Source organism: Neophocaena asiaeorientalis, unplaced genomic scaffold (assembly GCF_003031525.2).
Source record: "Neophocaena asiaeorientalis asiaeorientalis breed wild unplaced genomic scaffold, Neophocaena_asiaeorientalis_V1.1 scaffold75, whole genome shotgun sequence".
NCBI lineage: Eukaryota > Metazoa > Chordata > Mammalia > Artiodactyla > Phocoenidae > Neophocaena > Neophocaena asiaeorientalis.
Genome location: NW_020172719.1, coordinates 902,921 through 923,061, shown reverse-complemented (window position 1 = coordinate 923,061; position 20,141 = coordinate 902,921). Strand labels below are relative to the sequence as shown.

The 20,141-nt window shown below is 38.3% G+C and overlaps 1 protein-coding gene across 5 annotated transcripts in view; it reads left to right on the top strand.

Annotated features, from left to right (window-relative positions):
* The window catches only part of ATG7 (autophagy related 7), a 325,835-nt gene that overhangs the window by 191,671 nt on the left and 114,023 nt on the right, over positions 1 to 20,141 (top strand). For all 5 annotated transcript variants that reach the window (XM_024740183.1, XM_024740184.1, XM_024740182.1 and 2 more), the window contains one exon: positions 15,961 to 16,083. In XM_024740183.1, the coding sequence (XP_024595951.1) occupies positions 15,961 to 16,083 (123 nt within the window). The remainder of the gene's footprint in view (positions 1 to 15,960; positions 16,084 to 20,141) is intronic.

Below are 20,141 nucleotides of genomic sequence, written 5' to 3'. Positions count from 1 at the left end.
AAAATAAGCCCTCCTCAAATTTATGACCTACAATAAGTTTTAGAAGAGTAGATTAATTGGTCAGAGCATCCATTTGTAAATATTTTGGTCATTATAATATCCTGTACATTAACCAACTCAATTTTTTAATCAGTTCAATTTTGTAATGTCAGGTTATTTGAGAAAATCTCATTTTGAGAATTAAAAAGAGTTAGTTTTATAGATTTGGATAAAGTTGCTCATGGCTTATTTTCTTTTTTTTCCTTTTTTTTTTTTTTTTTGTCGGGGGTGGAGGATGCAGGTTAGATTTTCTACAAAGGATCTCCACTAGTTCTTTGATCCTCTTCTACTTCCCAAAACTTGAAGGTTTTGAAACCTCCTCAAGAGAACTTACTCTTTCTTCTCACCCTTTCTCTTCACCATACGTATTTCTTTATTTTCCCAAGAATCTTCAGAAGCATTGTTAATCTTTTAAAATGATAAACTAGACTTGGTGCTTATTTAGCTCGAAAAAACTCTCATTGGAAATGACACATTGTTGAGTAAGCATTCCCTAGCAGTCCACAGATTGATGGGGGCAGGGTTAAGTTCATCTCTCTGACCCTCCCTCCCTGCAGCCATCCAAATAGTGTTTTTAATTAGTCAGGCTGCTTTATAGACACCCTACGTTGAATCCTGATACTAACAGCTGATTGTATGTCTGTCTTTTTTTAAGTTAAGGTAAAATTCATATACCTTAAAATTCACCATTTTAAAGTGTAAAATTCATTGTTTTTTTTAATATATTCATGAGTTTGTGCAGCCATGATGCTATCTAATTCCAGAATAATTTCACCCCCAAAACAAAGCTGTATCCCCATTCACAACCTTCCCCTAGACCCTGGCAAGCACATTCTGTCTCTATGGATTTTCCTATTCTGGACATTTGGTATAAAGAAAATTATAGCATGGTCTTTTGTGAATGGCTTCTTTCACTTAGCGTAATGCTTTCAAGGTTCGTTTATGTTGTAGCATGTGTCAGCACTTCATTCTTTTTCATGGGTGAATAATACTCCATTGTACAGATATACCATATGTTTATCCATTCAACAATTGATGGATATTTGACTATTATGAGTTTTTTGGCTACTATGGATAATGCTACTATAAACATTCGTGTACAAGTTTTTGTGTGAACAAATGTTCTCAGTTGTTCTGGCTATGTACCTAGGAGTATAATTATTGGGTCACATGGTAACTCTATGCTTAACATTTTGTGAAACTGCCAAAACTGTTTTCCACAACCTGTACCATTTTAAATTCCCATCAGCAGTGTAGGAGGGTTTCGATTCTCCTCTTCCTCATTGACACTTGTTATTGTCTCCTTTTTATTATAACTATTCTACTGAGTATGAAGTGGTATCTCATAGTGGTTTTGATTTGCATTTCCCTAAAGACAAATGATGTTGAGCATCTTTTCATGTGCTTGTTGGCTATTGGTATAGATTTTTTTTTTTTGAGAAGTGTCTGTTAAATTCCTTTGCCTAATTTTAAATTGAGTTGTTTGTCTTTTTATTGATAAGTTTAAGGGGTTTGGATCTATTCTGGATACTGAACTCTTGTCAGGTACATAATTTATAAATATTTTCTCAGGTAGCTTGTCTTTTCCCTTTGTTAACGTATCCTTTGAGGCACAGTAGTTTTTAATTTTGATGAAGTTTTAATTTTTGTTTCCTTTGGCCGTCTATGGTTTTGTTGCCATAGCTAAGAAACTTTGTCCCACCCAAGGTCATAAAGATTTACTATGATTTCTTCTAAGAGTGTAATTGTTTTAGCTCTTACATTTAGATCTGTAATCCATTTTCAGTTACTTTTTGTATAACGGTCTATGGTATGGGTCCAACTTCATTCTTCTGCATGTAGATACTCAGTTGTTCTAGCACTGTTTGTTAAAGAGACTATTCTTTGCTCCATTAAATTATCTTGTCACTCTTGTTAAAAAAAAAAAAGTAAGGGTTTATTTTTGGATTCTCAATTCTATTCCATTGATCTGTATGTCTGTCCTTATGCTAATGCCACGTAGTACTGATTATTGTATCTTTCTAGTAAGTTTTGAAATCATGTAGTGTGAGATCTCCAACTTTGTTCTTTTTCAAGATTAGTTTGGCTATTCTAGGTCCCTTACATTTCCATATGAATTTGAGGATCAGTTTGTCAATATCCATCATTCCTACTAAGAGCCAGCTGGGATTGCATTGAATAGTAGACCAGTTTGGTCATTGTTACCATTTTACTAGTATTAAGTTTTGCAATCCATTGAACTTGGGATGTCTTTGTATTTATTTAGTTGTTTAATTTTTTTCAATGGAGTTTTGTAGATTTTAGTGTACATGTTATTACAATTATTTTGTTAAAGTTATTCTTAGATATTTTATTGTTTTTTGATGCTATTGTAAGTGGAGTTGTTTTCTTAATTTCTTCTTTGAATTGTTCATTGCTAGTGTGTAGAAATACAATCCATTTTTGTATATGGCTCTTGTATCCTGCAGCCCTGCTGTACTTATTTTGTTCTAAGGGGTTTTGTGTGTGTGGTTTCCTTTGGCTTTTCTATATACAAGATCATGTCATCTGCAAATAGAGATAGTTTTACTTCTCTTGAATCCAGATTTTTTTTTTTTTTTTTTTTTTGGCTGCACTGTGTGTGGCTTGTGAGATCACTGGACCGCCAGGGAATTCCCCAGATTCAGTCTAGGTAGATGCCTTTTATTTCTTTTTCTTGCCTACTACCCAGAGTCAAACGTCCAATACAGTGTTGAATAGCAGTGGTGAAAGTAGACATCCTTGTCTTGTTCCTGATATTAGTAGGAAAACTTTGAGTCTTTCACCATTAAGTATAATGTTGATGATTATTGATGCTCTGCAACAGGTTGAGGAAATTCTCTTCTGTTTCTAGCTTGTTGAGTGTTTATTGTCATGAAAAGGTGTTGGAATTTGTTGAATGCTTTTTCTGTCTCTGTTGAGACGATCATGTGGTTTTTGTTCTTTATTCTATCAATATGGTGTATTACATTGATTTATTTTCATATATTGAACTAACCTTGCTTTCCAGGGATAAATCCCACTTTCTCATGGTGTATAATTCTTTTTATATGTTGCTGGATTCAGTTTGCTAGTACTATACTGAAGATTTTTGCATTTATATTCATAAGGGACGTTTCTTTGTGATGTCTTTTCTGGTTCTAGTATCAGGATACTACTGGCCTCAGAGAGTGAGTTAAGACATGTTTCCTCCGTTTTTGTTTTTTGGGAGTTTGTGAAAGTTTGGTTAATTCTTCTTTAAATATCCAGTAGAATTCACCAACAAAGTCACTTGATCCTAGTTTTTTTTTTCCATGTGTGTGGTAAGTTTTTTGATTGCTCATTTGCTCTTTTTACTTTTCATAAGTCTATTCAGATTTTCTATTTCTTTCCTTTTTTTTTTGCGGTACGCGGGCCTCTCACTGTTGTGGCCTTTCCCGTTAGAGTGCACAGTCTCCAGACGCGCAGGCTCAGCGGCCATGGCTCACGGGCCCAGCCGCTCCGCGGCATGTGGGATCTTTCCCAGACCAAGGCACGAACCCGTGTCCCCTGCGTTGGCAGGTGGACTCTCAACCACTGCACCACTAGGGAAGCCCCTTTTTTTTCAATTTTTAAAAAATTTTTTAAAAATCTATTTTTGGCTGCTTTGGGTCTTTGTTGCTGTGCGCGGGCTTTCTCTAGTTGTGGCGAGCAGGGGCTACTCTTTGTTGTGGTGTACAAGCTTCTCATCGCAGTGGCTTTTCTTGTTGTGGAGCATGGGCTCTAGGCACGCTGGCTTCAGTAGTTGTGGCGCAGGGGCCCTAGAGTACAGGTTCAGTAGTTGTGGCGCCCGGGCTTAGCTGCTCTGTGGCATGTGGGATCTTCCCCGACCAGGGCTCAAACCCATGTCCCCTGCATTGACAGGTGGATTCTTAACCACTGTGCCACCAGGGAAGTCCCTCTATTTCTTTTTAAGTCAGTTTCAATACTTTGTGTCTTTCTAGAAGTGTGTCCATTTCATCTAGGTTATCTAGTTTATTGGCGTATGTTCGTTCATGGTATTATAATCAACTTTATTTCTCTGAGATAGATAGTATTGTCCCCTCTGTCACTCTTGATATTAGTGATTTGAGTCTTCTTTTATTTTTGGTCAGTCTAGATAAAGATTTGTCAATTTTGTCGATATTTTCAAGAAACCAGCATTTTATTTATGCTCAATTCTTTATATTTCCTTCCTTCTGCTTGCTTTGTATTTAGTTTGCTTTTGGCTTTGTTTTGTTGTTAGCGTGAAAGGTTAAGTTGTTGATTTAAAGTTGTTCTTTTTTTTTTTAGAGAGATTTAAAAAAATTATTTATATATTTTTGGCTGCCTAGTTGGGGAGAGCGGGGGCTACTCCTCGTTGTGGTGCGTAGGCTTCTCATTGCGGTGGCTTCTCTTGTTGTGGAGCACGGGCTCTAGGCATGCGGGCTTCAGTAGTTGTGGCTCACGAGCTCTAGTGCACAGGCTCAGTAGTTGTGGCACATGGGCTTAGTTGCTCCGCGGCATGTGGGACCTTCCCGGACCAGGGCTCAAACTTGTGTCCCCTGCATTTGCAGGCGGATCCTTAAGCATTGTGCCATCAGGGAAGTCCCTAAAATTTTTCTTTATTATAGACATTTATAGTTATAAATTGCTCTCTAAGCAGTACATTCATTGCATCTCATACATTTTGGTATGTTGTGTTTATTTATTTTTTTCATCTCAAAGTGTTTTCTAATTTCCCTTGATTTTTCCTTTGATTCACTGCTTTTAAAAGTGTGTTTTTTAATATCCACATATTTGTGAGTTTCCCAGATTTCTTTCTGTTATTGATATCTACTTTCATTCCATTGTAGTTAGAGAACATATAGTGTATGACTTCATTTTTTTATGGCCTAACACATGGTATATCCTGGAGAATGCTTCCATGTGCATTTGAGGAGAATATGTGTTCTGCTATCACTGGATATAGTGTTCTGTAGATGTCTGTTAGAGCTATAGTTTTGTTCAAGTCTTCTGTTTCCTTGCTGATCTTCTGTCTAGTTGTTATATCCATTACTGAACACGCAGTATTGATATCTCCAACTATTATAGTTTACTTATATTTTTCCCTTCCGTTCTGTCAGTTTTTGCTTCATGTGTTTTGAGGCTGTTTGATAGGTACATATATGATTATAATTATACATTTTTGGTAGACTGACCCTTTTATCATTAGAAGATAATGTCCTTCTTTGTCTCTTAACAATGTTGAAGTCTATTTTGTCTGATATTACTATAGTCTCTCCACTCTCTTTTGGCTCCTATTTGCATGGAATATCTTTTTTTAAAAAGCAACTTGAGGGAATTCCCTGGCGGTCCAGTAGTTAAGACTTGGTGCTTCCACTGCTGGGGCTGGGTTCCATCCCCGGCTGGGCAACTACGATCCCGCAAGCCGTGCCGCTTAGCCAAAAAAAGACTTCACTGAGATATCATTGATATATAAAAATTATATATATTTAAGGTATACAAATTACTGTTTTGATATGTATATGTATATATATAGTGAAATAATCACCACAGTCAAGCTAATCAACATATCCATCACCTCCAGCACCAGTAGTTACCATTATGTGTGTGTGTGTGTGTGTGTGTGTGTGTGTGTTGAGAAGTTTAATTTCAGATCTATCCTATTAGCACATCTCAAGTATACAATATAATATTGTTAACTGTCATTACCGTGCCATACATTAGATCTCTAGAGCTTACTCATCTTGCATAATTGAAAGTGCATGGAATATCTTTTTCTCTTCTTTTACTTTCAACTTATTTGTGTCTTTGAATCAAAAATGAATCTCAAGTAGACAGCATATAGTTGGATCACGCTTTTTTAATGCATTTTGCTATGTCTGCCTTTTAGTTGGAGTCTAATTCATTTACATTTAATGTAATTACTGATAAGATTTACATTTGCAATGTTGCTATTTGTTTTCTATGTGTCTCTTGTCTTTTTTCTTTCTGTATTTCTCAATTACCACCTTCTTTTGCGTTAAATAGATATTTTCTAATATACCATTTTAATTCCCTTGTATTTTTTTTTATTTTTTTAGTTAATTTCTCAGTGGCTGCCCTGGAAATCACAATTAACATCTTAATTTATAACAGTGTAATTTGGTTTATCATCAGCTTAATTTCATTAGTATACAGAAACTTTGCTGCTGTATTTTACACATAGGAGAGAAAAATTACAACAGAAATATATTTAGTCTTTTTTTTTTGCGGGACAGGGGCCTCTTACTGTTGTGGCCTCTCCTGTTGCAGAGCACAGGCTCCGGACGCGCAGGCCCAGCGGCCATGGCTCACGGGCCCAGCTGCTCCGCGGCATGCGGGATCCCCCCAGACCGGGGCACGAACCTGTGTCCCCTGCGTCGGCAGGCGGACTCTCAACCACTGCGCCACCAGGGAAGCCCTATTTAGTGTTTTATATTTATCTATACAGTTACCTTTACCTGTGTTCTTTTCTAAATGTGGATTTGAGTTACTGTCTAGTATTCTTTCATTTCAGCCTGAAGGACTCCCTTTAGTGTCTCTGACAGGGCAGGTTTGCTAGTGATGAATTCTTTGTTTTCTGTTTATCTTGGAATGTGTTAGTTTCTCCTTCATTTTTGAAGGTTAGTTTTGCTGGGCATGGAATCCTTGGTTGAGAGTTTCTTTTTCTTTCAGCACTTTGAGTATTTAATTACACTACTTTTGGCCCCTGTGGTTTCTGATGAGAAATTGGCTGTTAATGATTCCTTTTACATGATAGGCTCTTTCTTGTGTTTACAGGAGTCTCCCTTTGTCTTTTTACAGTTTGGTTATGTGGTATGGATCTTGTTGAGTTTATTCTACTTGGAGTTGAGCTTCTTGGATGTATAGATTAATGTTTTTCATCAAATTTGGGACGTTTTCTCCCATTATTTCCTCAAGTATTCTTTCTGCCCTTTTCTGTCTCTCCTATCTTCTGAAACTCCTATTATGCATATGTTGGTATGCTTGATGGATATTTGAGGCTGTATTCATTTTTCTTCATTCTTTTTTCTTTCTGTTCCTCAGACTGGATAGTGTCAGTTGACCTGTCTTCATGTTCAATGATTCTTTCTTCAATGATTCTTTCTTCAACTTGCCCAAATCTACTGTTGAGTGTCTCTCATGAATTTTTCAGTTGTACTTTTTAACTCCAGAATGCCTCTTGGGTTCTTTTTTATAATTTCTCTATTGGTATTCTGTATTTTGGTGAGGTATTGTTCTCATACTTTCTTTTAGTTATTTGTACATGTTTTTTTTAGTTCTTTGAACATACTTAAATAGCTGTTTTAAAGTCTTTGTCTAGTAGGTTCCTCAGGGACAGTTGTTATAGACTGATTTTGTTTTTGTTTTGTGAGTAGGACATACTTTCTTGTTTCTTTGTAATTTTTTGTTGAGAACTGGACATTTTCAATGATATCATGCCACAATTCTGGGAATCAGATTCTCACCCTTCTCTGTGGTTTATTGTTGTTATTCCTTGCTGCTCCTGTTGTTTTTTATTTAGTGACTTCTCTAAACTAATTTCATTAAGTTTGTATTCTTTGTCCTGTGTGGCCATCAAGTTTCTCCTCAGTTAGCTTAGTGGTCATCTAATGATTGGATAAAGATTTTCTTAAATGCTTGGAACCAGTAAGTCCCCCAGTCTTTGCTGGGGGGCTCTGTGTGCATACTGGGGCATGCCTTCTGGGCTCAGATGGGCAGTTAAGAACCCTGCCTCACCCTTCATGTCCTACTTGCACACGTCCTCGCGATCAGCTAGAGGTGAGAGCTTCAGGCCTTCTCAGATATTTCCTGAGCATGTGCATGACTTTGGGCATGCACCTAGCTGTGTGCCTGTGCATAGTCTTCTAGATTCCTAAGATTATGGAATTCCCCCAGATTTTCCTTTTAAGCTTTTTAGTCAGCTTATTGTTGCTTCAACTGTTATTTAACATCTCAGGAGATCACAGTGTTAAACAGTTGCTCCTGATACTTTTCAACAACTGGTCCCAGGAAAAAGTCTTTCACACAGGGTGAGTTCTGAGTTTGGTTGAATAAAGACAACAAACAAGTAGGGTCTTCCTTCCAAACAAGTGACAGTTTTGTGAATATGGGGTCAGAGCTCCTTCAGAGCTCCAAATTGCCTCCTCCAGTGGCTGCCAGGCTTGTTTTCAGTGTGGTAGTGTGTTGGTTTTCAAGGCTACAGTCAAGCTAGAAGGGGAAAAGGGACAGAAATGGGGCAAGTTAAGATACCACAAACCTCATTGTTTTTACTGTGAATCAGTTGCTTTTCTTAATTTCTCCTCAGATTTTGTTAGTATTCTCTTTTCTTTTATGGAAGAGAGCATTTCCAGAGGTCCTTATTCCACTATTTTCACTGACATCACTTTGTGTCATCTTTTCTGTACTTATCAAGCCCTATTTAGTGATAATAATTGTATTCTGAGTAATAAATGCAAAAAAAGGTAATAAATGAATAGCATTTCTGTTGCTCTTTGTCAGTGATTCAAGTCATAATCTTTTTTTTAATCTAAGTGGGGAGATAGGTATGGAGTTGGATCCCCATTGTAGAAATGAGCAGACTCAGAAAGATGAAGTGTTTTGCCCAGTGTTGCCAAATTACTGTCCATTGCATTTTGACTCCCAGTTTTCAGTTCTTTCCTTCTACTCAGTTGGCCTCAGTAAATTTGTGATTTTGGTACATGAAGATACCAAGATGTAATATTATTTGGCTTTTTTTTAGTACAGTTGTATGTTGCACCATAAGAAGTTTGGTTAAAATACTAAAGTGTTGGAACTTTCATACCATTGTCAATTATCTCAATTTGAAAGCTATTCAGTGTTTTTTTTGTTTTTTGCGGTATGCGGGCCTCTCACTGTTGTGGCCTCTCCCGTTGCGGAGCACAGGCTCAGCGGCCATGGCCCACAGGCCCAGCCTCTCCGCGGCATGTGGGATCTTCCTGGACCGGGGCACGAACGCGCGTCCCCTGCATCGGCAGGCGGACTCTCAACCACTGCGCCACCAGGGAAGCCCTATTCAGTGTTTTGATTTAAAATCTCCTGTATCCTTTAAATTACCATTGTGCCCATTTTACATTTGGATGCCTAAGAAAAGGGTACACTATACAGTGACTTTAGGGAAAGGACAAGAGACTTATCTGTTTTATATTTTTGACATGCCAATAATTATCCTGATTAATGCTATAATTTTGACATGCTATTACACGTTTCTTTAACTTTGCTTGTGTTTTTGTTTATATTATGAAATTAGATCAATTTACAGGAAAGAAGAACTAATCTTAAAAATCTCATATCTTTTCAGACTCACTTTTTAAAAATTTTTATACAGTTCTTAAAGGTTACACTCCATTTACAGTTATTGCAAAATATTGGCTATATTCCCCGTGTTGTACAATACATCCTTGTAACCTGTCTTACACCCAATACTTTGTACCTCCCACTCCAACCCTGTATTGCCCCTGCTATTAAATATCTTGAACTCAGAGCTGCCCTCCTTTTTTTAAAGTTTGACCTTATAAGTCCTACCTGTGTCTAAATAGAATAAGTTAACAGCAGCTGATTTAGTTAGGATGATAGCTACATGTTTCCATATGAAGCCGTTTTCTCATCCATTATCTGCTTTATATCACTGACGTATATAGAAATAGGAACAAAGTTACTGAACATCTGGTTGATATTTGAAAATGCCATCGACTGCTGACTACCAGGGACAGTGAGGCAGAGTATTTCTTTCAGTCCCTTTGGCAACTCAGTGTGCCATGGAGAGTAGTGGGGTCAGAGAAGACAAAAGGGAAAAAAGATCACCGGGAGTGGAATTAATCAAGGAAGACTTCTTGCAGTTGATACTTGAGCTGAACTTTGAAGTGCAAGACCTCATTTGATAGGAAAGACAAGAGATCATTCTAGGTAGGCCAGCACCAAGAGGTAATGAGAAGGGAGCTGAAGCTTTTCCAAGGTGATGGTCCCAGGAAGGAGCTGGAAGTAGTGAAGGTGGAACAGTCATGTTGTAAGGGCTGCTGAAATCAGGACTTTTTTCCTCTTCTTTGATTCTTTTTTATGATGATGAGAGAAATCCCGGGGCACCAAGAGACAGAAACTGATCAAGGGGCTTCCTGGTGTTACTAGCCGTGCTTCCAGCTCATTATCCAAAGTGGGGGCTTCTCTACCCTGGCATGGCTCCCTCAGCAAAAGTACTGGAAAACAGAGAGTTTTGCCCTCAACTTGAAGTAAAGTCTCTGCAGACGACTGGGTGACTGTCCCTCAGAAGGGAGTGTTTTGACTCTTCTTTCATGGATTCTCATAGGATGGGAACTAAGGGTCCTGGTGGCTTCTAGCCATACTCTTTTATTACCCTATCTGGGATATTGGGCAAGCTTTTCCTAAGTTTTTTTTAGAAATCATGACCCATGTATATTTTTAAATCATCAAGAGCAAATAAGTACAATTTCTAAACAACAAAGACTTTAAATAAGAGTTTTACAGACACTGTGTGTTCCCATCCCCTTTTGAAAATATATTAGCTATGTTTTTAGGTAGGGCACACAGTTCCTCTTGTCCTTGTTTAAGAATAACAGACAAGAGTTGCAAACTGTGAATCCATTCTGCTTCTCATGAACTGAAAGTCATTGCATGGTGTAGTCAGGAGATCTTAGACTCTATGAGAGGCATTCCACAGAGAGCCATCCAACAATTGGAGGATTCTGGAGGGACTTAAATGCCTAGCTGGACAGTATAGTTTGGATCTAGTAGCCACCAAAGAGTCTGAGCAAGAGAAGTGATATTCCTAAAATCATGTTTTAAGAAGAGATTCTACCATCTTTGTCCAGGGGTATGTGCTCATATACATCATGAATAAAGATAACCTAGCCTTACAGAATAGTTAAGGAAGGAAAATTGTGTCCGTTAGGAAAGGATCTGTATCTTTATACTGAAAGAGTCATTATTATTTCTCTGCTTAGCAAAGTACCTTTAGAATACTTACAGCCTTCCAAAATGTAATGTGTACAAGACCACATATTATATAATTTACTTAAGAGGTGTTCTATGTTTTATGACAGGTTGTTGCAGTGCTCAAATTCATTGTGATAGTATCTTTTTTTTTTGATAATTTAAAACACATTTTTCCCCTTTAAGAAGGTTAAGATGTTTGTAGAGGAAAAAAAACTCCTCCTACGTTTTATAAGCTGCTTATACTTGTAACACAGATTAACTTTCCTGCACATAAAGGGAATACTGGAAAACTCTTGCATGATTAAATATGCCCCTAAGGGATTAAGTTTTTCCACATATTTTTCAAGCCAGAGCTATTAATAATGCTTCAGCCTTAAACTTGCTGTACATCCTGATTATGGGGGAGGCCTTCACTCATTCTGCCCTTGCTGCTAGTTTTTTCACTGTCCAGGTTTGTAGCACTACACAATTAGCTGTGGAAACGTAGGCTTGAAATCTCAGAGAATAATTAAGGTCTGACAAAGTGCCATCTCTGGAGTTACTCCAAATTTTTTTTCAAAGTTTTTGCCCGTTTTTCACTCCCATGTCTTCTTCTTTTTTTTAACCTTACTAGCACAAAGTAGCTGTTTAATTAGTTTAGTAGTTCACCCATGAATAAGTGATCACTGGATGGACCTAGAGATTATCTTACTAAGTGAATTAAGACAGAAAGAGAGACAAATACCATATGATATCACTTATGTGGGATCTAAAAAAAAAAATACAAATGAACTTACTTACAAAATGGAAATAGACCCACGGGCAGAGAAAACTAACATACAGTTACCAAGGGGGAAAAGAGAGGAGGGATAAATTAGGAGTTTGACATCAACATATACATATTACTGTATATAAAATAGATAACCAACAAGGACCAACTCTGTAGCACAGGGAATTATACTCAGTATTCTGTAATAACCTGTACGGGGAAAGAATCTAAAAAGAATATATATATATATATATATATATATATATAGCTGAATCACTGCTGAATACCTGAAACTAACACAACATCATAAATGAGCTATATGTCAATTAAAAAATAAATTAAAAAAATAAAAACAGCAATATTAATATCATGCCTCTTAAAAAAAAAGTGAGTTCACTAAACATACAGCATTTAGCATTTCAAAAAAGATCACTTACTTTCTATGCACATTATTCCTGAGATAACATTCTGGTTTGTAAGGACTCCCATAATTACTGAGGCATTCAATTATTAAGTGCCTTTTTATCCAGGCATTGGATTGTCAAATTAATTTACTGTGGCTAATCAGCCAAAGACTGTACTTTGTTAATGCCTTGGGGCAACAGTCATCCCCTGCCTCTCCAGCTCTCCACGTTCCGTCTCTCTGTCCCTCCAGCCTGCAGGTCTTTCCTCACCAGCCTCAGGTCCCTTCATCGCTGCTCACTAGCCCCTCAAATTCTTTGACCCTTTCTGGCCAGTCCTCAAGCTTATTAGAAGGGTCCTTAACTACCTTTCTCCCCAAACTTATATTTTCTGTCCTGAGCAGGGGCTTTAGATTGCTTAGCGCTCTTCATGCGCTGCTGATCAGCTGCCCTTCTCACATTCCCCACCCAGCTGCCCCAGACTGTCATCACCCCCCTCAAGCTCCATGTCCCACCCCATCCCCTTTTCTGGCAGCAGATGACCTTGCTGCCCGCTGTTCAGACCATAGAGTTCCTCGGCCCCCAGTTCCCTTCTCTCCTAACTTAACACTTCATCTGCTTTGCTGGTCCCTACCTACACACTTCTGTGCCTGGGGCAGAGCCACCCCTCGTTTCTAGCTCCAACTTCTTCATTAGGACTTCAGAGTTCTTCCTCTTCTTCTGAGAACTTTCTCCAGCACTGAAGAAAAAAATAAAAACTAAGTTGAGATTTTAATATTATTTGATGAAGTAATATGTGCACATGGTTTTAAAAATTCATGTAGGGGCTTCCCTGGTGGCACAGTGGTTGGGAGTCCGCCTGCCGATGCAGGGGACGCGGGTTCGTGCCCCGGTCTGGGAAGATCCCACATGCCGCGGAGCGGCTGGGCCCGTGAGCCATGGCCGCTGAGCCTGTGCATCCGGAGCCTGTGCTCCGCAACGGGAGAGGCCACAACAGTGAGAGGCCCACGTACCGCAAAAAAAAAAAAAGAAAAAATGCATGTAGGGTAGAAGAATGTACAGAGGCAACTACTTGATGTCAGGGGTGTGTGTGTGTGTGTGTGTGTATTCTTCCAGAGATATTATATGCAAAAACAAGCCTATGCGTATGTGCATTTCCCTTTCTTCCTCTCTCCTCCTCCACCTTTACTTTAAAAATATTAATACTAGACCCATGGTCTGGACATTGCTTTTTAATATATCTCTGTCTTGGAAATCAGTTTATGTTAGTACTATAGAACCACCTCATTCTTTTTTTTTTTTAATCTTTATTGGAGTATAATTACTTCACAATACTGTGTTAGTTTCTGTTGCACAGAAGGTGAATCAACCATATGCATACATGTATCCCCGTATCTCCTCCCTCTTGCATCTCCCTCCCACTCTCCCTATCCCACCTCTCTAGGTCATCACAAAGCACCTAGCTGATCTCCTTGTGCTATGCTGCTGCTTCCCGCTAGCTAACCATTTTACATTTGGTAGTGTATGTATGTCGATGCTGCTCTCACTTCGCCCCAGCCTCCTGCCCCCCCGCACTGTGTCCTCAAGTCCATTCTGTACGTCTACGTCTTTATTCCTGCCCTGCCACTAGGTTCATCAGTACCAATTTTTTTTTTTTTAGAGTCCATATATATGTGTTAGCACTACAATGAGGTATCACCTCACACTGGTCAGAATGGCCATCATGAAAAAATCTAGAAACAGTAAATGCTGGAAAGGGTGTGGTGAAAAGGGGACCCTACTACACTGTTGGTGGGAATGTAAATTGATACAACCACTATGGAGAACAGTATGGAGTTTCCTTAAAAAACTAAAAATAGAACTGCCTCATTCTTTTAATGGATCCTTATTATGTCCTTGATTGTAAATATACCACAATTTAGTTAATTAGTCCCCTTTAAAAGGGTAGTTATTCTTAATCTTTTGTTGCTGCAAACGGTGTTGCAGTGAGTGTCCTTACACATCAGTCTTTGTGCCCATGCAGGCAGGGTAAAAGCAGGAATGGTGTGGGCATGCTGCTTAAGAGTCAACATTCTCATCGTCAGGTTTTCTTTAAAATGTCTACTGTGTAAACTAAAAGATAATTGAATATTGAAGAATATTGAAAAAAAGGGAATCACAATTCCCCAACCCTCAACAACAACAAAAAGTCGTTGAAAAGTCTTTGAAGTGGAATTGCTGAATTGAAGGGCTTATACATTTTTATTTCTGAATGGAGAAAAAAATTTTCTAATTCTTTTTTCTATATCGTGTGTCATTGCTTCTCCAACCTTTCTGTTCATGTGTTGATTTCTTAGATTTATCTTCAATGTCTGCTATCTTTTTGAAACTTTCATCTCTTTATTTATTCTGAGTTTTGAGAGAATTTCCAAGGCATAATGGTTCAGTGTTTGCTTTCTGTAGTTCACAGTTCTTACGATTGTTGAATTCCTAAACGTGAAAGTCATTTTGTGTGTGTGTGTGTGTGTGTGTGGTTTGCTTTTAGGTACTCGTATGTTCTTACATTGTTCTCAGAAGACTAGTGGTCTCCTATCTTTTGACCTTTTTGTTGAAGGACAACATGTATATGAAAACATGCTTGATAGTTTTTCACAAAGTATACCTTTGTAACCAGAACCCAGATAAAGGAACAAATAGTACCAACATCTCAGGACCTCTCCTGTGCCCAATTCCAATTACAGTCCTTCAATGGCTAACCACTCTCCTGACTTTTACACCACAGGTTCATTTTTTTAAAAAAACTTTATGTAACTGTAATCCTGTAGCACATACTGCTTCTCCCTTCTCTTGTTTCACATTATGTTTGTGAGAACTATGTATATTGTTGCGTGTAGTTGTCTGTTTATTTCTGTATGTTATTCCATTGTATGAATAAACCACAGTTTGTTAATTCATTCTACTGTTGATGGACACTTGTGTAGTTTCTAGTTTGAGGCTATCATGAATAGTGCTTCTATGGATACTTTTGTTCAGGTCTTTTGATGCACATATGTACATATTTTTTGTTGGATGTATATATCTAGGAGTAGAATTTCATGATCACAGGGCATATACATGTTAAACCTTTAAAGCATTTATCTCATTTTGCCTTCCGATGAGAATACTGGTGGTTCCACCTCCTTGTCAGTACTTGGTATTTTCTTTTTCATTTTAGCCATTCTGGTAGGTATGAATTAGTAGTTCATTGTGGTTTTAGTTGTCATTTTCCTGATAACTTGTAATGTTGAGCAACTTTTCATATGTTTATTGACTATTTGGGCAACTTCTTTTGTGATATGCCTGGTGAAATTCATTTTTACATTAAAAAAATTTTTTTAATACATTTTACTAGCAGGTAGGCCACATTTCCCACCCTTTTGTCCCCACCATTTCCCTTTATCCTTAAAATTTTTTTTTCTTGGCTCTTCTCTTGACTGTTGTTTTTCTCCTAAAAAGTGAACTTTAGAATCAGCAACCTCAACTCGTCTAGAAGTTTTAGTGAATTTGCATGTAACTTACTTTGTTGGAGAAATACTGTCATCTAAATTTGAAGATGATGTTGTCATTCTTTCTAAGAAAGAGAAAATAATAAATCGTAAGCCCTCACAGTTGTTTGCCTACCATATTGATTTTTCCCATATTTAATTTTTAATTCTAGTTTTAGTTCCATTTTTGACAAGTGATTATTAGAAGTAAAACTCTCTTAATATGCGTCTAAAGCCTACAGCCCCCTTAAATACATCTATATGTATAAATATCTTACAGGTTCTTGATCAGTATGAACGAGAAGGATTTAATTTCCTGGTGAAGGTGTTTAATTCTTCACATTCCTTCTTAGAGGATTTGACTGGTCTTACGTTGCTGCATCAAGAGACCCAGGCTGCTGAGGTAAGACTAAAACAAGCATTTTGTTCAGAAGACTGATGTGTTTCAAACCTGTTTGATAATTGGATTTATGGAAAAGGAAGGAAGCAGTTCATTACAATTTTTCCTTAGGACAAAATCACTAAATAATCTGCTAGTTATCAGAAAATGAGCCTTCTGCAGTAGCTGGATGACGCCGTGTGCAGGTATTGTGTGGTAGGTTCCAGATGCACAAAATTGCTGATAAAGGAAGTACAGGTTATTGATTTCCAAGCACCTCTGGTCCTTACTGAAGAACAGCATGCCTGTGGCCCTTGGAGGGTTGGCTGTGATGTCCATACATCAAAATGCAAGTCAGGGAAGACATTGGACTCTGGCCATGTCTTTTATTTCACAGCTGAACCCATCTTTGTAGGCCACTGAACCTCACCACAAAATGGCTTCCTCAGTTACAACCTAAGAGAGTTTTGTTTTGCTTGTCATTTAGAATATTTTGCAAATCGTAATTTCCTGGGTTGCTACCTGTGTGTGTGTGTGTGTGTGTGTGTGTGTGTGTGTGTTTTAAGACTGGGATTACAAACTAGATTATCATTTTGCTTTTCCAAATGCTCACTGTACTTAGAAAAGGGTATGCTGTGTATGTGTGGCACCGTTGGGTCACTTGGCCAAACAGACAGTTCCTCAAAATGGATGAATGAGATTAAATGAGATTAAACCAACATCTCTCCCCGCCATTCCCTACCCACCTCCAACCCCCACCCCACCCCACCCCCACCCAGTAGCCTAGGTAAAGAAGCTCTTAGGAAAAATGTGGCCTGTCATAGTGTTTCCGTAAGCTGATAAGGAAAACCTTGAGTGCCTGTATCCTATTGGAGTGGAATACTTGCAAAGTTACCATCAGTCCCACAGTAACTGATGTTGAGAGTAACATAGTTCCTCTGTTGAGTAACAGATGTTGAGTAACATAGTTGATTGATTTCTGCCTGGGGTTTTGTATGCTCAACATTGGGGGAAGCCCCAGTGGTCAGTGAGTGATGGTCAAGCCCAATACTGCAGTAGCTGGTGGTGAAAAGGCTGGTGTTTGGAAGACTGGAACTAGCCTGAGTATAGGAAAACGATGTAGAAATAGCAGAAGGAAATCTTGTGACGCTTTCAGCAGCCACCCCAGAAAATCATGGTAGTGCTCTTCTAGTGCTAGACTTAGAGCTGAAACTGATTCTTCTTTGACTTGATTTGGTGTCCTCTGGGCATTCAGCAGATGCAATCTTCCACTTAAGACCAATAGTTAGACCCACATAGGGTATCTTAGCTTCATTTTCAGGAGATGAATGGCATCTCTGCAGGACTCTAAGAGATGTTGAGATGTTCCTCAGAGCTGTGATTGGCTTCCCAGACATGGTTCAGAGTATTATGTTGATCATGGCTGCCATTTTTTCTTTTGAGCAGCACTGATGGCAAGGGAAAAATAACTTACGGGTCTTTTCAACCACGCAGTCATTTGACTAGTTGGCTGGCGGAATTTTTCCACCCAGCTAGAAATAATTCACATACTTCTCTTTAACTGCCTGGAAGAATTGCAACTTGAAATTGATCCCATGTTTCACTCTTTAAAAACAGAGCAGATGCTCGGATAATGGGCCGATTCCTTCATTAAACCTGGCTTGTTTTGCGTTTTGGTTGGTCATACATTCGTAATCTTTTCAAAGACCCAGAAGGAGAAGGGGAAGTTTGAGAGCAATAGCAGCTAGGTGGTAGGGCAGAAGGGGGTATGATTTCATCCACGAGTCTTATCTTTCTTTTTGAAGTTTTCCTCTATTAAATTGCATTTATAGTTTTGGAATCATAAGTTACACATCAAATTTTAGATTAGAGGTGGTAAACTTGTTGGCCTATGAGCCTGATATGGCTTACAGGTGTGTTTTGTTTGGCCTACCCTATGTGTTAAATTCTGAATAAAGCCAACATTTAAAAATTATGAGTTTTACCTAAAAATATGAACGTTCCCATTTCCAGCTTCTTTGAAAAATCAGATCTGGCAACCCCAGGCCTGCATTCCTTAATAGTGATATTAGCCGGAGCCAAGAAGAAAATTTTATAGATAAATAATGCACCTGATACAAAGTTTTAAAGGCATAAAAATATTCTGTGTGGAAAGGAAACCTTCCTTCTGCACCTGTCCCTTAACACCCAGTTCTCTTCCTGGAGACACACACTGCTGTTAGTTTCTTGCCCAAAGGTATTCTTTAGGTGAGGACGCTCTGTTTAGAAGATGTTCTTCACAGTATGGTGGTTCCTTAAAAAACTAAAAATAGAACTACCATACGACCCAACAATCCCACTACTGGGCATATACCCTGAGAAAACCATAATTCAAAAAGAGTCATGTACCACAGTGTTCACTGCAGCTCTATTTACAATAGCCAGGACATGGAAGCAACCTAAGTGTCCATCGACAGATGAATAGATAAAGAAGATGTGGCACATATATACAATGGAATATTACTCAGCCATAAAAAGAAATGAAATTGAGTTATTTGTAGTGAGGTGGATGGACCTAGAGTCTGTCATACAGAGTGAGGTAAGTCAGAAAGAGAAAAAGAAATACCGTATGCTAACACATATATAAGGAATTAAAAAAATAAAAAAAGGTTATGAAGAACCTAGGGGCAGGACAGGAATAAAGATGCAGACCTAATAGAGAATGGAATTGTGGACACGGGGAGGGGGAAGGGTAAGCTGGGACAAAGTGAGGAGTGGCATGGACATATATACACTACCAAATATAAAATAGATAGCTAGTGAGAAGTGGCCGCATAGCACAGAGAGGTCAGCTCGGTGCTTTGTGACCACCTAGAGGGATGGGTTAGGGCGGGTGGGAGGGAGGTACAAAAGGGAGGGGATATGGGGATATATGTATACGTATAGCTGATTCACTTTGTTATACAGCAGAAACTAACACATCATTGTGAAGCAATTATACTCCAATAAAGATGTTAAAAAAAAAAAAAAAGAGGTTCTTCAGTTGATGACCCTTATTGGTATTGGAATTTGCAACTCCTGTCTTAGGAAAGGATTATTCTTTTTCTTAAAAAGCTCTAAATAGGACTGTGTTTTAAAAAGATAATTCTCACCAGCAGACCTCAGAGTAACAAAAATCATTGTCTTGCCTATATTATTTTACTTTACTGTGAAAAATGTGTGTGTAAATAAATAAGTATGAATATCAAAAAATATGCACTGTGTAAAGCTAGTGTTTTGATTTGCATACTTGATTCCCAGTGCATTTACAGATGTTCAGTAATAAAAATACAAACTTCTGCGTCCCATATAGAAAGGTCCCAACTTACTTATTTTAGCAATGCAATCAGGAATGCCCAATTAATTCTCATCTTGGGCTGTTTTCACCCATCAACACTGGAATTGCAAAAGGTATGTGACAATATCATGTGATACATTGTTTACAAAATATGTATTTGTACAAATACTAGCTTAAAAAAAAAACCTTTACTGAACATCTTTTGAAAACTTGGTAGCAAGGCACTATGCTAGTGACTGAATACAGAAGTTAATGAAATGAGTTCACAGTCTAGTGTGCACAGCAGAGACGTAAATAGTGAACTCTAGTATCATCGGAAATGTTGTAGCCATTTATATATTAGGTGCTGAGGGAGCAGGGGAAGTTACTCCCTGGGGGAGTAGGGATGTCAAGGAGAACTTCCCAGGGACCAAATATTCCATTTAGTTTTAAAGGATGAGTAGGCGCTCTCTAAAAATAAGAGTTGGATTTGGGCAGTGAAAGTGTACGGAAGGAGTCGGACAGGAGGGGAGGGCCAGGGCATCCTAGGGATAAAGGACCCAGAGGCCAGGAGTCTTCAGTGTGTCACTCAGATTGTGAGCATTTCGTTGGAGTTACCTGAAATCAGATAATGTACTTTTCAGTAACAGTTTATTGACCTATAACTCACATACCATGAAATTTACCCTTTAAGAGTATACAATCTGGTGGTTTTTCGTGCATTCACAGAGTTGTTAGGCTGCCGTTATTCCTAAGTTTAGTACCTTCTCATGCCCACGAAAAGGAG